The sequence below is a fragment of the Pungitius pungitius genome, chromosome 15, assembly GCF_949316345.1.
Source record: "Pungitius pungitius chromosome 15, fPunPun2.1, whole genome shotgun sequence".
In the NCBI taxonomy this organism is placed as follows: domain Eukaryota; kingdom Metazoa; phylum Chordata; class Actinopteri; order Perciformes; family Gasterosteidae; genus Pungitius; species Pungitius pungitius.
In genome coordinates, this window is record NC_084914.1 from 1,160,658 (window position 1) to 1,174,529 (window position 13,872).

General features: G+C 42.1%; 3 protein-coding genes across 3 annotated transcripts in view; 2 read left to right on the forward strand and 1 right to left on the reverse strand.

Moving 5' to 3' along the window:
• The window catches only part of myo10 (myosin X), a 209,716-nt gene that overhangs the window by 68,442 nt on the left and 127,402 nt on the right, over positions 1 to 13,872 (reverse strand). The gene's annotated exons all lie outside the window — the stretch shown is intronic.
• Positions 3,247 to 4,997, forward strand: LOC119209023 (tripartite motif-containing protein 16-like). Its single transcript, XM_037457943.2, has one exon. It carries the CDS (start codon positions 3,312 to 3,314, stop codon positions 4,968 to 4,970), a length of 1,659 nt encoding a protein of 552 aa, XP_037313840.2. The 5' UTR covers positions 3,247 to 3,311; the 3' UTR covers positions 4,971 to 4,997.
• Positions 7,108 to 8,840, forward strand: LOC119209022 (tripartite motif-containing protein 16-like). The gene has a single exon (XM_037457942.1). The coding sequence runs from the start codon at positions 7,179 to 7,181 to the stop codon at positions 8,838 to 8,840; it is 1,662 nt and encodes a 553-aa protein (XP_037313839.1). The 5' UTR covers positions 7,108 to 7,178.

Genomic DNA, 13,872 nt, shown 5'->3' on the forward strand with positions numbered 1-13,872 from the left:
TTACTCAAGTAAAAGCTTGTGAGGATCAGGGAAAATGTTTGGATGTGTCAAAAGTTCTCAATGCAGAAACAAGACTTCTGTTTTGTCCAATTGAGACGATTTAAAGTTCAAAATGAATTTCAATTATTCTTAGAAGCAAAAGCAATTTGAGCAATTGTCTGTCAATCAACTGATTAATCAATGAATCCCTTGAGTTGAGCTTGAATTCAACTTGCTGACATCTCAGTCCCTTTAATCCCCGTCAGTCACCCTCCTCAAAACAACCTGACTCCATCACCTTTAAACAGAGATCTGAATCTCTCCCGCTGCGTTTGGCTCATTCCATTGTCTGCCATCATCACATGGCATCACCCCCCCCCCTCTATCATCCTTCCCTGTGACTGACTCCCTCTGCGGAGGATTAGCGTCCTTTTGTTCCTCTGGGATCTCACTGAGGATCTCAGCGACTCCACTCGTCATCACCTCCACGTGTGTGAGGAGGGAAAAACGCGTTGATCCCACTTTACAGATCAGTGGTGTCTTAGTTAAGGATCAGTTTTATCGTGAGATTAACGTTTTCTTAAAGGTGGTGGTGGCGCTGTGGAGGATGACTGATGTGTGAAAACGTCAACAGGTTTTTTCTGTTTGAGGAGCTGCTGAATCAGGATGAGGAAACGTTTATTGCCATTATATGTTAGACATACATTTTATTTCATAGCATTCCATAGCATATATTTTATTATACTTTTATTTTATTTTTATCTTATTGCTGCACTATGTTGTCATTATTGTACTGTCTTCCGTCATGCACCAACCGCCAAGTCAAATTCCCTGTATGTCTAACATATAATGGCAATAAACGTTAGTAAGTAGTAGACTCACCTTTTATTGGTAACCTCACTGTTAGGGTTCATTGTTTCTGAAATAAGGCCTGACTGCTTTGTTCAATGTTAAGCCATAGTTTAACTGCACTACAGACTGAGTCCATGTTCACCTCAAATGTGCACTTTATCATTTTATTTTGTACCGTCCTGTTTGGCAATGTCGTTTTTTTGCATAAAGCAAGCCAATCCACTTTTCCATGTTGATAGGAGCATTAAAATGAAAAGAAAATTATAGAAAAAATAAAGGAAGGGACATTTAGAATAGATAAAGATTTGTGATTAATTGTGATTAATTTGGACATAAATGTGATTAATTGTGGTTAAATATTTTAATCGTTTGACAGCACTAATATATATATATATATACAAAAACACAGAAATTGCAGGAACAGTAACATGAGCCAGGAATAAATTGTAGAGTGAAAACACAAACATTCAACATGAACACCAAAGGGTTTCTGAGGTGTGCATCCATGTGGTGAAATAACAACTTCTCCTGCTGGTGTTTCCAGATGATCCAATCTGTTAAGATGAGATATGTGAGACACAACAGAGAGCTCTTACTGCGCCTGATGGAACACAACAGATTGAGCTTTATTTCTGCCTCTGGCTGAGAATCCACAGGCTGAAGGAACATGGCAGCATTAAGCTGTACACTACAGTGTTCTACTCAAACTACTCGAGACTCCAACACGCATGTGGACAGGATAATGTGCACTATGTACATTATAGTGTACATTATTATGTCCTTATGTTTGTGGACTACCTAAATCATCCCCTGCGTTGACTCTAAATTGACATCATCATCATTTAATTATTAATATATAATAAATAAATCGTTCATAATTGAGTAAATAATAATAATAATAAATTAGCGGAATTCCTGTTAATTATAAATGCTAACACCAACGGGTTAGCACGATGACGCTAGCATCAACGGGTTAGCACGGTGACGCTAACATCAACGGGTTAGCACGGTGACGCTAACATCAACGAGTTAGCACGGTAATGCTAGGAAATTTGATCAGAAAACAAGATCATCAGACGCTTTCCTAGCCTCCTTCCCTCCTCCCCTGCTTCCTTCTAACCTCTTTCCTCTCCCATTTTCTTATTTCGGACCTGCATTGATATCTTTCTTTCCCAGACATATTTTCTTCCTTCCACTCCACTTTGTGTGTGTATGTGTGTGTGTGTGTGTTTGTGTGTGTGTAGATGAGGGCGTTCGTTGCATGGTTTTGTGAAGCTACGCTTGAGGGAGTGTGTGTGTGTATGTGTGGTGGGGGGGGGGGCAGGTTCATTACGCCATGAAATAAAGATCACGCCGTGATTAAGTTGATTAGATTTCATGAATATTTGAAAGGCGAAACCGAATTGCTGATTAAATATTTGCAGCGGCTGGCTTGCAGATCATATCACGTCTCCCGAATGATTGAAAGGTCTCTAACATCAAACCACTGGATTTATTTTTTTAAAGGCTCATTAAAATATGCTTTAAGACATTTAAATCAATTAACATTCCATTATTTTACCAAATTGTACCACGAATTTAAGATGTAAAAATGTTTTTATTTTTTATGCATTATTATACTGTATAAGTGCTACCAACTATAAAAAATGAATAAATCTGAAATATGACGAGACTCACTAAACGATTTGGGAAACACTTGTTTTTTCGATGTGTTGTAATTGAAAATCTCATCAAAGGTTGTTTTGTGTAAAAGAAATATTGATGAAGTGAAACTTATTTTGTCTCAAAGTTTCAGAACTATTTTTCCCACAATGCTTCAGGAGTGTATTGTTGCCTCAGAGTCAGCTGTGGGATGCATTTGTTTTGGAGAATTCTCACCTTTGAGGTGTCCCGAACCAGCGGGTACAAGTTCTTCTTCGGATGTACAGAGAAGCTTCACCGGGTCACGAGACGTGGCCCTCGGGCGGCTCCATGTGGCGGAATGAGGTAACTGACTGTTTAGAATGTTTTAGAGATACGGCTTGGAAACAAAAGTAAGACAGTCATTCAACGTCGTCTGTAAGAGGGATGAACCCTGTGCAAACCGATCTCAACTGTACCAACTGGAAACAACACACCCAGTTTATGTAAAACCGCTCCTCTTCCTGCAATGATGCAAGAAGTCTGTGGGGGATCTGCTGATCTTTAGTTTACAACCATAACCTCCAAAAGTCAATCATGAACATATTTAAGGAGGCAGAGCGGATTCTTAAGGTCCAACTGCTCTCACTGCACGTTGCAAAGTTAAAACACCGTATCTCTCACTTGATGACTCTTGTGGAATGTGGTACAACCTGTAAACTCCTCCCTGTGCTATAAATTAGGCGTAAACAGGTGCCTGGAAAGAAGGAAGCAGGTTCCTCATTCACTGCAGCAGGTGAACACACAGATTGTTTCTGTTCAGGGAACCACTTTGACAGTCAGGATCACTAAGAGGTGGAATGGCGCAGCAAGGAAATCCTCTGGACCAGGAGAGAATCTCCTGTTCCCTCTGCCTGGATCTCCTGAAGGACCCGGTGACGATTCCCTGTGGACACAGCTACTGCATGAGCTGTGTTAACACCCACTGGGATAAAGAGGATGAGAAGAAGCTCCACAGCTGCCCTCAGTGTAGGCAGACCTTCACCCAGAGGCCGGTCCTGGGGAAGAGCACCGTGTTAGCAGATCTGGTGGAGGAACTGAAGAAGAGTGGACTCCAACCTGCTCCATCTGATCACTGCTATGCTGGACCTGAAGATGTGGCCTGTGATTTCTGCACTGGGAGGAAGCTGAAAGCCTTCAAGTCCTGTTTGGTGTGTTTGGCTTCTTACTGTGAGAAACACCTTCAGCCTCATTATGAGTCACGGACATTTGAGAAACACAAGCTGGTGGACCCCTCCAAGAAGCTCCTGGACAACATCTGCTCTCTTCATGATGAGGTGATGAAGATCTTCTGTCGTACTGATCAGCAGAGCATCTGTTATCTCTGCTTTATGGATGAACATAAAGACCACGACACGGTCTCAGCTGCAGCAGAAAGGACTGAGAGGCAGAGAGAGCTGGAGGTGAGTCGACTCAACATCCAGCAGAGAATCCAGGACAGAGAGGAAGGTGTGAAGCTGCTTCAACAGGAGGAGGAGAATATCAATCTCTCTGCTGATAAAGCAGTGAAGGACAGTGAGAAGATCTTCACCCAGCTGATCCGTCTCATGGAGGAAAGAAGCTCTGATGTGAAGCAGCAGGTCAGATCCCAGCAGAGAGCTGAAATGAGTCGAGTCAAAGATCTTCAGGAGAAGAAGCAGCAGGACATCTCTGAGCTGAAGAGGCGCGACGTTGAGGTGCAGGAGCTCTCACACACAGAAGATCTCAACCAGTTCCTCCAGAACTACCCCTCGGGGTCCCCCCTCAGTGAGTCCACCTACTCATCCAGCATCAACATCCGTCCTCTGAGCTGCTTTGAGGACGTGACAGCGACTGTGTCAGAAGTCAGAGACAAATTAGAGAAGGTCCTTAGAGAGGAAGGGTCAAAGGTCTTACTGACAGGGACTGAACTGGATGTTTTACTGTCAGAACCAGAACCAAAGACCAGAGCTGAATTCTTACAGTATTCATCCAAAATCACACTGGATCCAAACTCAGCCGATGCTCATCTATCATTATCTAAAGGAAACAAAAAAGTAACATTCAATGGAGCACCAAATGAAGAAAAACAGCCCGAAAGATTCACTGATATTTTTCAGGTCTTGAGCAGAGAGAGTCTGACTGGACGTTGTTACTGGGAGGTGGAGAAAGGCCACGGTGGAGTTAATATTGTAGTAACATGCAAAGAACATAAAACAACAAATGCAAAAATTGCAGGTCATCAAAAGTCTTGGACATTGGGTATTTTCAAAGATCGTTATGAATTGAGACTTAACAAAGTCCGAACCCCCGTCTCAGGTCCTCGGTCCTCCAGAGTAGGAGTGTACCTGGACTACAGAGCAGGTGTTCTGTCCTTCTACAGCATCACTGAAACCATGACCCTCCTCCACAGAGTCAAGACCACTTTCACTAAGCCTCTCTATGCAGGAATTCAGCTTTTCCATCCAGCTGGAAACACTGCTGAGCTGTGTAAGTTGTAGTTGGCGAAAAATATCAAAAGGATAGCAGGAACTACAATTTTTGTTTTGTCTACATGTTTATTGATAAATAAAAGGCTGGTTGGCCCTTTTCTATGCTGTGTTTTTCCTTGCCTTGGTGCCTGTGGCTGCTAACGCTAACTACTTCGTTAACTTAGGAGCTCAACAAACGATAGATGAGAGATGAGGGTTTTTCCAGGAAAAAGACGAGTAGATTGAGTACTGAAAATAAAATGTTTCATTGCACTGCAAATTGTTTTAATTTTCATGGAATTGAAGTATGAATATAATGCCTGATGAATATTTGACTAGGGTGCCGGTTTGAAATATTCCATTGATGTATTTTTTACATATCCAGGAGTTTGGTTCTGGAACTGGTTATAGAGACGAGCACAACTCTCCTCCTACAATACTAGAAAATGCCTTTCCTGCTGAAAATACAGAATTTAAAAAAATTGCTGAAAATACAGAAATTTTAAAAGCTGAAATGAATTGGAAGGAATTTCTGAAAATACAGAAATGAGAAAAAACCCTCATGAAAATAACAGTTAAAGGCAAAGATCATTAAACTGCGTAATCTACTATTTTTTATGTATAAGTAATCGCTTGACGACTAGTGGGTTAAAGATTTTTTTTGGACCGAAATGGCCACTACTGAAAGTGATTAGCAAACGAACCAAAACACCAGCCCAGACAAGAGGTGAGATGAAAAGCAGTGAAGCAGACGTTACGTGTTCTGAGCTAATAAACACTCATTATGAAGAAAAGGTCAGAAATAAAGCATGACAAATTTGACGGTTCAAAAACTCTGGAGCTCTCTCAAAATGACCTGAGATATAAAGAGACACGGACCCTACGAGAGGAGTGAAAACAATGAGTCAGTGCCGCGCAGGCAAGTAAAGGCTAGCCACAAAGGCTAGCAAGCTAGCTAAAGACATGAGAGATTCTCTCTGGCTGTTATAGCCACTTGTCAGCCATTTTGTCCAGTTTAACCAAACACAACGTTAGCTTGCGCAATGTTAGCTCTATGCTAGCAAGCGCTTTACTAGCTACCGTGAGTCTGATGTGGCGCCTGCCCATGTGCGTGTGTGTCTGTGTGTGTGTGCTGCACTAATTAGTGAACACCGATCAGTGGCGTGAGGGAGAGACGGAGTGTGTAAAGTCGTCATGGTGACAGAGAGTGAGTTCTGCCACGAGTCGCTGGGTTCCCGCGCTGATCAAAGACCAGGGAGGGTTAACAGTGATTTCACCTATAATTCATCTGTCTAAAAAGTGCCCCCAGATGCAAAAGGATGAATCCAATCCAAAAATTAAGCTATATTATAAGATACATTTATATTTCTGTGAAGTCAGAAATACGACTCTACCCGCAGTTTAAAAAACACAAACATTTCCACAGATTAGCCATCTTTTGTGGGCGACCACGGCGCACTGAGTAGAGAGGGTATGTCTGTCAGCTGGTCCTGGTTATGGAGACGTGCACAACTCTCCTTGATACCACTACAATATTAGTGTGGTTTTGTACACTACACTACAAACTTGTGTATTATACATGGTACCCTCTTTTAAATGTTTTAGAGCTACGACTTGGAAGCAAAAGTAACACAGTCATTCAACGTAGTCTAAAAGAGGGATGAACCCTGTCTACTCCCTCAACTGTTCCACGTGAGCAGAAAGAACGGGAAACTCACAACACACCTAGTTTATGTAAAACCGCTCCTCTTCCTGGAATGATGCTAGAAGTCTGTCAGGTGACACAGCTGTGATGATGAGGGGAAGTCTGAACCTGAGCACTGCTTCTTTCTGCTGACCTTTAATCTGTAAATACTGTTATTTATCATACTTTCTGTTGCACTTCTGGGTGGATGACGAACTGCATTTTGGTTCTCTGTGCTTGTACATGTGTAATGACAATAAAGTTGAATCTAATCTAATCTAATTTACAACCATAACCTCCAACAATCATAACCATATTTGCTTAAGGTACAACTGCTCTCACTGCACGTTGCAAAGTTAAAACACCGTATCTCTCACTTGATGACTCTTGTGGAATGTGGTACAACCTGTAAACTCCTCCCTGTGCTATAAATTAGGCGTAAACAACGTGCCTGGAAAGAAGGAAGCAGGTTCCTCATTCACTGCAGCAGGTGAACACACAGATTGTTTCTGTTCAGGGAACCACTTTGACAGTCAGGATCACTAAGAGGTGGAATGGCGCAGCAAGGAAATCCTCTGGACCAGGAGAGAATCTCCTGTTCCCTCTGCCTGGATCTCCTGAAGGACCCGGTGACGATTCCCTGTGGACACAGCTACTGCATGAGCTGTGTTAACACCCACTGGGATAAAGAGGATGAGAAGAAGCTTCACAGCTGCCCTCAGTGTAGGCAGACCTTCACCCAGAGGCCGGTCCTGGGGAAGAGCACCGTGTTAGCAGATCTGGTGGAGGAACTGAAGAAGAGTGGACTCCAACCTGCTCCTGCTGATCACTGCTATGCTGGACCTGAAGATGTGGCCTGTGATTTCTGCACTGGGAGGAAGCTGAAAGCCTTCAAGTCCTGTTTGGTGTGTTTGGCTTCTTACTGTGAGAAACACCTTCAGCCTCATTATGAGTCACGGACATTTGAGAAACACAAGCTGGTGGACCCCTCCAAGAAGCTCCTGGACAACATCTGCTCTCTTCATGATGAGGTGATGAAGATCTTCTGTCGTACTGATCAGCAGAGCATCTGTTATCTCTGCTTAATGGATGAACATAAAGACCACAACACGGTCTCAGCTGCAGCAGAAAGGACTGAGAGGCAGAGAAAGCTGGAGGTGAGTCGACTCAACATCCAGCAGAGAATCCAGGACAGAGAGGAAGGTGTGAAGCTGCTTCAACAGGAGGAGGAGAAAATCAATCTCTCTGCTGATAAAGCAGTGAAGGACAGTGAGAAGATCTTCACCCAGCTGATCTGTCTCATGGAGGAAAGAAGCTCTGATGTGAAGCAGCAGGTCAGATCCCAGCAGAGAGCTGAAGTGAGTCGAGTCAAAGATCTTCAGGAGAAGAAGCAGCAGGAGATCTCTGAGCTGAAGAGGCGCGACGTTGAGCTGCAGGAGCTCTCACACACAGAAGATCTCAACCAGTTCCTCCAGAACTACCCCTCAGGGTCCCCCCTCGGTGAGTCCACCTACTCATCCAGCATCAACATCCGTCCTCTGAGCTGCTTTGAAGACGTGACAGCGACTGTGTCAGAAGTCAGAGACAAATTAGAGAAGGTCCTCAGAGAGAAAGGGTCAAAGGTCTCACTAAAGGGGCCTGAAATAGATGTTTTCCTGTCAGAACCAGAACCAAAGACCAGAGCTGAATTCTTACAGTATTCATCCAAAATCACACTGGATCCAAACACAGCGAACACACGTCTGTTGCTATCCGAGGGGAACAGAAGAGTCACATCAACGATACAAGAACAGTCGTATCCTAGTAACCCAGATAGATTCACTGATCATCATCAGGTCCTGAGCAGAGAGAGTCTCACTGGACGTTGCTACTGGGAGGTGGAGAAAGGCAAGGGTGGAGTTATTATTGGAGTCGCATACAAAGACTGTAAAACTGTAAATGAGAAATTTGGAGATTGTCAAAAGTCTTGGACATTGTGTATTTTCAAAGATCGTTATGAATTTAGACATTACAAAGTCCAAACTCCCGTCTCAGGTCCTCCATCCTCCAGAGTAGGAGTGTACCTGGACCAGAGAGGAGGTGTTCTGTCCTTCTACAGCGTCACTGAAACCATGACGCTCCTCCACAGAGTCCAGACCACGTTCACTCAGCCTCTCTATGCTGGAATCTCTCTTTTCAGTCCAATTGGAACCACTGTTGAGTTGTGTGAGTTGTAGGCAACATTTAACAAATAGTCCCCAACGGGACGTGGGCAAAACTCACAGTTGATCAGGGTAACTTTCTTCTGCCTGGGAGGAAGTTTCTGTGTCACCTTAGAAGCTCTGTACCACAAAGGCTATATAAAGAAAACTGAGGATTTTCCCAACTGAAACTAAAATATTTAACTACACTGCAAATAGATTTAATTTCATGGAATTGAAATCCAAATACAATCCCTGATAACGATTTGACTACACTGCTGATTTGAGATATCTCATTGATACATTTTTTAAACAAAATGAAGTCCTGTTTTTTTAGAAGACACTGACGCATACATTTACTTTCATTTTTATTTTAGGTGGTTTGTCAATCTCTATCTCTGTTACGTCCCCTGTTCTGTGTATCGGTTGGTGGGTGTGTTCTGTTTTGTGTGTGTGTGCATACAGGTGGTACTGATCATCCATGATCTCCATTCATCTTGACTCCACCCCCGCTCGTTACCCGGTTCAGCTGTTTCCACTCATCTCCAATCCCATCATGCCCGTCTGTCAGTATAGTATGTTCCCCTGTGTTTGTTTCACCTGGGTGGGTGGCACTCTGGTTGTGTATACGTGAGTGCTGGTCTATGGTAGAATATTTGTGTTTCTGATGATTTGATATAAGTGTGTATGCAATTAATAAGTGTTCTTTTTGTTTCTTTGTTATCTTTATTACAGGGGGTGGGTGAGGAGTAGTTTAGCCCTGCTCCGGAGTTTACATACCTGCACGTAGTGTTACTCCCCTGTCTAACAACACTAGCTACACCTGGCTGGGCCACCTAATGTGAGTATTGTTAGGGCGCCTTGGTAGTGTGCCAGTTAGGTTGTGAGTTTCGTTGGGAGATAGGACAGGTAAGGGGGTGGGAAGCATTTAGTTCTTTTCTTTGCTTTGGTACCGCCAGCTCTCCTCATTTCCCCTGTTAACAGCGCTATAAATAAAAACAAGCCTGTTTACCTCAACTTCAAGCCCATGTCTAATTCTTACACCTTCAACACCACACCCTGTTTATTGGCCACAGGACGCCGTCAGGCAGTGGCGATGATCCCACTCCCCTCCTGGGGAGGCAGAACGTAACAATCTCTCAATATATATATATATATAGATCTTGAGATATCATGTGCCAGATTCCAGTATACCTGAGTTGAAAACTAAGTTTCCCATTTTATTAGTACAATAGTATATTTTCTTTCAATATAGTTTACGGCATGACGTTATAGCTTGAAGCTTAAATTACAATTGAAATGCTAATGAGCGTTGGTTTAAGGTGTAATGGGATTTCCACTGCTTTAATATTCTTGCTCCATCACCTTTGTACAGATAATAAGTCTACCCCTGGAGGTCCCTCTTTACATAACTATTCCACTATCATATACTAAGATGTGCTTTCCAAACATCAACAAAAGTGACTAGAACTTTAACTATGAGTCACACCAGTACGTGACATCATTGTGGGGGTAAAATGATCACGTAAGTACAATTGTTCAAATCGGTGATGAATTTGCTTTTGTAACAGATATCACCTTTATTGACATGTGTTTGTCTATTTCCACATCAATTTGACTTTTGCTGCATGATTTGCTGCATTTGATTCACACACTTTTCCTTCACACTTGTATTTATGTAAGATTGGATTAGATTCAACTGTATTGTCATTGCACATAGTACAGGTACTGAGACCACAAATTGCAGTTTAGCATCTAACCAGAAGTGCAGGAAATCACTACATCTCTGACGTTCATAACAAACCAAACCGTTTAAATCGGTTGAAAATTGAGCAAGTAATGGTTATTTAAAAAGTACACGTACCACTACCAACACAATGTTATGGTGAGCTCGCTCACCATAGCTCTTGCTCTCGACCACGATTGCGGTTGTGAGGGTCCTTGAGAGGCCCTTGGAGATGTAGAGCTATATTTCTTGTTATCCTTGTTTGAGTTGAAATCTTTGGATTTTAGGAATCGTTTGACTCCTTTACTTGGTACCTTTTCGTGCTTTTCATTTGAAACTAACCATGTTAAAAAGTGCAGTGTAAATTGTGTGGGTTTATGTAATAAAGTCACAACTTTATGTACCAGAGGGCCAAATGGCAGTTCTGTCATGTGTCATCATTTTGCCACCAATGAAACAAGCTAATCAATATAACCCACAGGCAAAAAATTGATTTGATACGCTTTACAAATATATTTACCTGGTCAAAAAAGGTTTACTGAGAGCTAGACATTATGCTGAAATCCGTCAGAGACATGCAAAACTCTCCTTGATATCACTACAATACTAGAAAATGCGTTTCCTGCTGAAAATACAAAAATTTGGAAAGCTGAAATTAATTTGAAAAAACTGCTAAAAATACAGAAATGGCAGAAGCTGAAATCAATTAAAAAAATTAATTTAAAAAAATTGCTGAAAATTCAGAAATGAGAAAAGCTGAAATCATTTTTTTTAAAGCTGAAAATACAGAAATGATAAAATACCCTTATGAAAAACCTGTTAAAGGCTTAAATCATTAAACTGCGTAGTCTAGTAGTTATGAATAACAAATCACTTGACAACCAGTGGATGAAAGATTTTTGTTGAACAGAAATGGACAGTAATCACAGTGATTAGCAAACAAACCAAAACACAAGCCCAGACAAGAGGTGAGATGAAAAGCACTGAAGCAGACGTTACGTGCTCTGAGCTAATAGACCTTATTCACAACTTCCGTATTTATTAGCGGAAATACGCAATTGTTGTGGTAATGTTCTTCCTGTCGGTTTAGGGCAACGTTAAACAAATGGCGCAAGCAACGAACAAGAGTTATTGTAGCGTACCGGGCTTGTCTTTTTATTCCCAAAAGCAGCCAAATCTGTAGTTTCATTTCTTCCCAGTTGATGGGAATGTTCGACGGAAATGGATTCAGACTATCCGGCGGGATGACAGACCAAACTTTAGCATTGAAGAGGGGAGATCTCATATATCTATGGGAGCACTTGTGACTGATGACTATGTTTCATGGATCACTGTTTGCCACTTGAAACCAGAGGCTGTCCTCGCCCTTTTCCTTGGAACGATTTCACCGCTAAAAGGAAAAAGGAAGCTTGTGTTTGAGCGGTGCCAAAAACCGCAGCTATTGATGTCTGCATTCGGCAAACGTTATTGATGCTACACAAAAGACGTTCACTTGGACAACCATACAGAAAAAATTGATACCACAATGCTTAATTAAAAGCAGACTATAATGCTTTTTTAAGGTATTCTATATCCTCTACACTCTACATACATTATGTCTAAGTGGAAACGCTATTGATTTGTCATTCTAGTCAACAGTTCAGTAGCTAACAGTTAGCCTGATTGCTCTTACTTAAGTTACCTTGATGCTGATGGACAATTTCCTCAGGAAAAAATGTATTTATTTTGTACTTTTTTGCAACAGAATTTTCCTCCACCAGTCTTGCAATGTCAGCAAATGTAATTGTCGGTAAATCTGTGTGCGAAGTTGTGAAGACTCTCAGAGAGTCTCGGGCCCATGTTCTCCTGATGTTTTGACTCTTGACAGGAAGTCCACTTCCACATTGATTACGTATTTCCGGTTATTGTTCAAATAGTCTATACACTCATTATAAAGAAAAAGTCTGAAAAAAGCATAACAAATAGGGCAGTTTTAAAAACTCTTGAGCTTTTGAGCTCGCTCAAAATCTCTTAAGATCTAGGATATAGAGAGACACAGACCGTAAGAGAGGAGGGGAAACAATCGCTTAACTATCTGTTTGTCTGTACTTTGAGGCAGGCAAGTAAAGGCTAGCCACAAAGGCTAGCTAGCTAGCTAAAGACATGAGAGATTCTCTCTGGCTGTTATAGCCACTTGTCAGCCATTTTGTCCTGTTTAACCAAAGTAGCGCAACATTAGCTTGCGCAATGTTAGCTCTATGCTAGCTAACGCTTTGCTAGCTACCGTGAGTCTGACGTGGCGTCTGCCCACGTGCGTGTGTGTCTGTGTGTGTGTGCTGCACTAATTAGTGAACACCGATCAGTGGCGTGAGGGAGAGACGGAGTGTGTAAAGTCGTCATGGTGACAGAGAGTGAGTTCTGCCACGAGTCGTTGGGTTCCCGCGCTGATCAAAGACCAGGGCGGGTTAACAGTGATTTCACCTATAATCCATCCGTCTAAAAAGTGCCCTCAGACGCAAAAGGATGAATCCAATCCAGAAATTAAGATATATAATAAGATACATTTATATTTCTGTGAAGTCAGAAATACGACTCTACCCGCAGTTTAAAAAACACACACATTTCCACAGATTAGCCATCTTTTGTGGGCGACCACGGCGCACTGAGTAGAGAGGGTATGTCTGTCAGCTGGTCCTGGTTATGGAGACGTGCACAACTCTCCTTGATACCACTACAATATTAGTGTGGTTTTGTACACTACACTACAAACTTGTGTATTATACATGGTACCCTCTTTTAAATGTTTTAGAGCTACGACTTGGAAGCAAAAGTAACACAGTCATTCAACGTCGTCTGTAAGAGGGATGAACCCTGTCTACTCCGTCAACTGTTCCACGTGAGCAGAAAGAACGGGAAACTCACAACACACCTAGTTTATGTAAAACCGCTCCTCTTCCTGGAATGATGCTAGAAGTCTGTCAGGTGACACAGCTGTGATGATGAGGGGAAGTCTGAACCTGAGCACTGCTTCTTTCTTCTGACCTTTAATCTGTAAATACTGTTATTTATTATACTTTCTGTTGCACTTCTGGGTGGATGACGAACTGCATTTTGGTTCTCTGTGCTTGTACATGTGTAATGACAATAAAGTTGAATCTAATCTAATCTAATTTACAACCATAACCTCCAACGATCATAACCATATTTGCTTAAGGTACAACTGCTCTCACTGCACGTTGCAAAGTTAAAACACAGTATCTCTCACTTGATGACTCTTGTGGAATGTGGTACAACCTGTAAACTCCTCCCTGTGCTATAAATTAGGCGTAAACAACGTGCCTGGAAAGAAGGAAGCAGGTTCCT

What these genes read in the sequence shown, in the direction of transcription:
- LOC119209023 (XM_037457943.2), top strand. Translation starts at nt 3,312, where the DNA reads ATGGCGCAGCAAGGAAATCCTCTGGACCAGGAGAGAATCTCCTGTTCC.
- LOC119209022 (XM_037457942.1), top strand. Translation starts at nt 7,179, where the DNA reads ATGGCGCAGCAAGGAAATCCTCTGGACCAGGAGAGAATCTCCTGTTCC.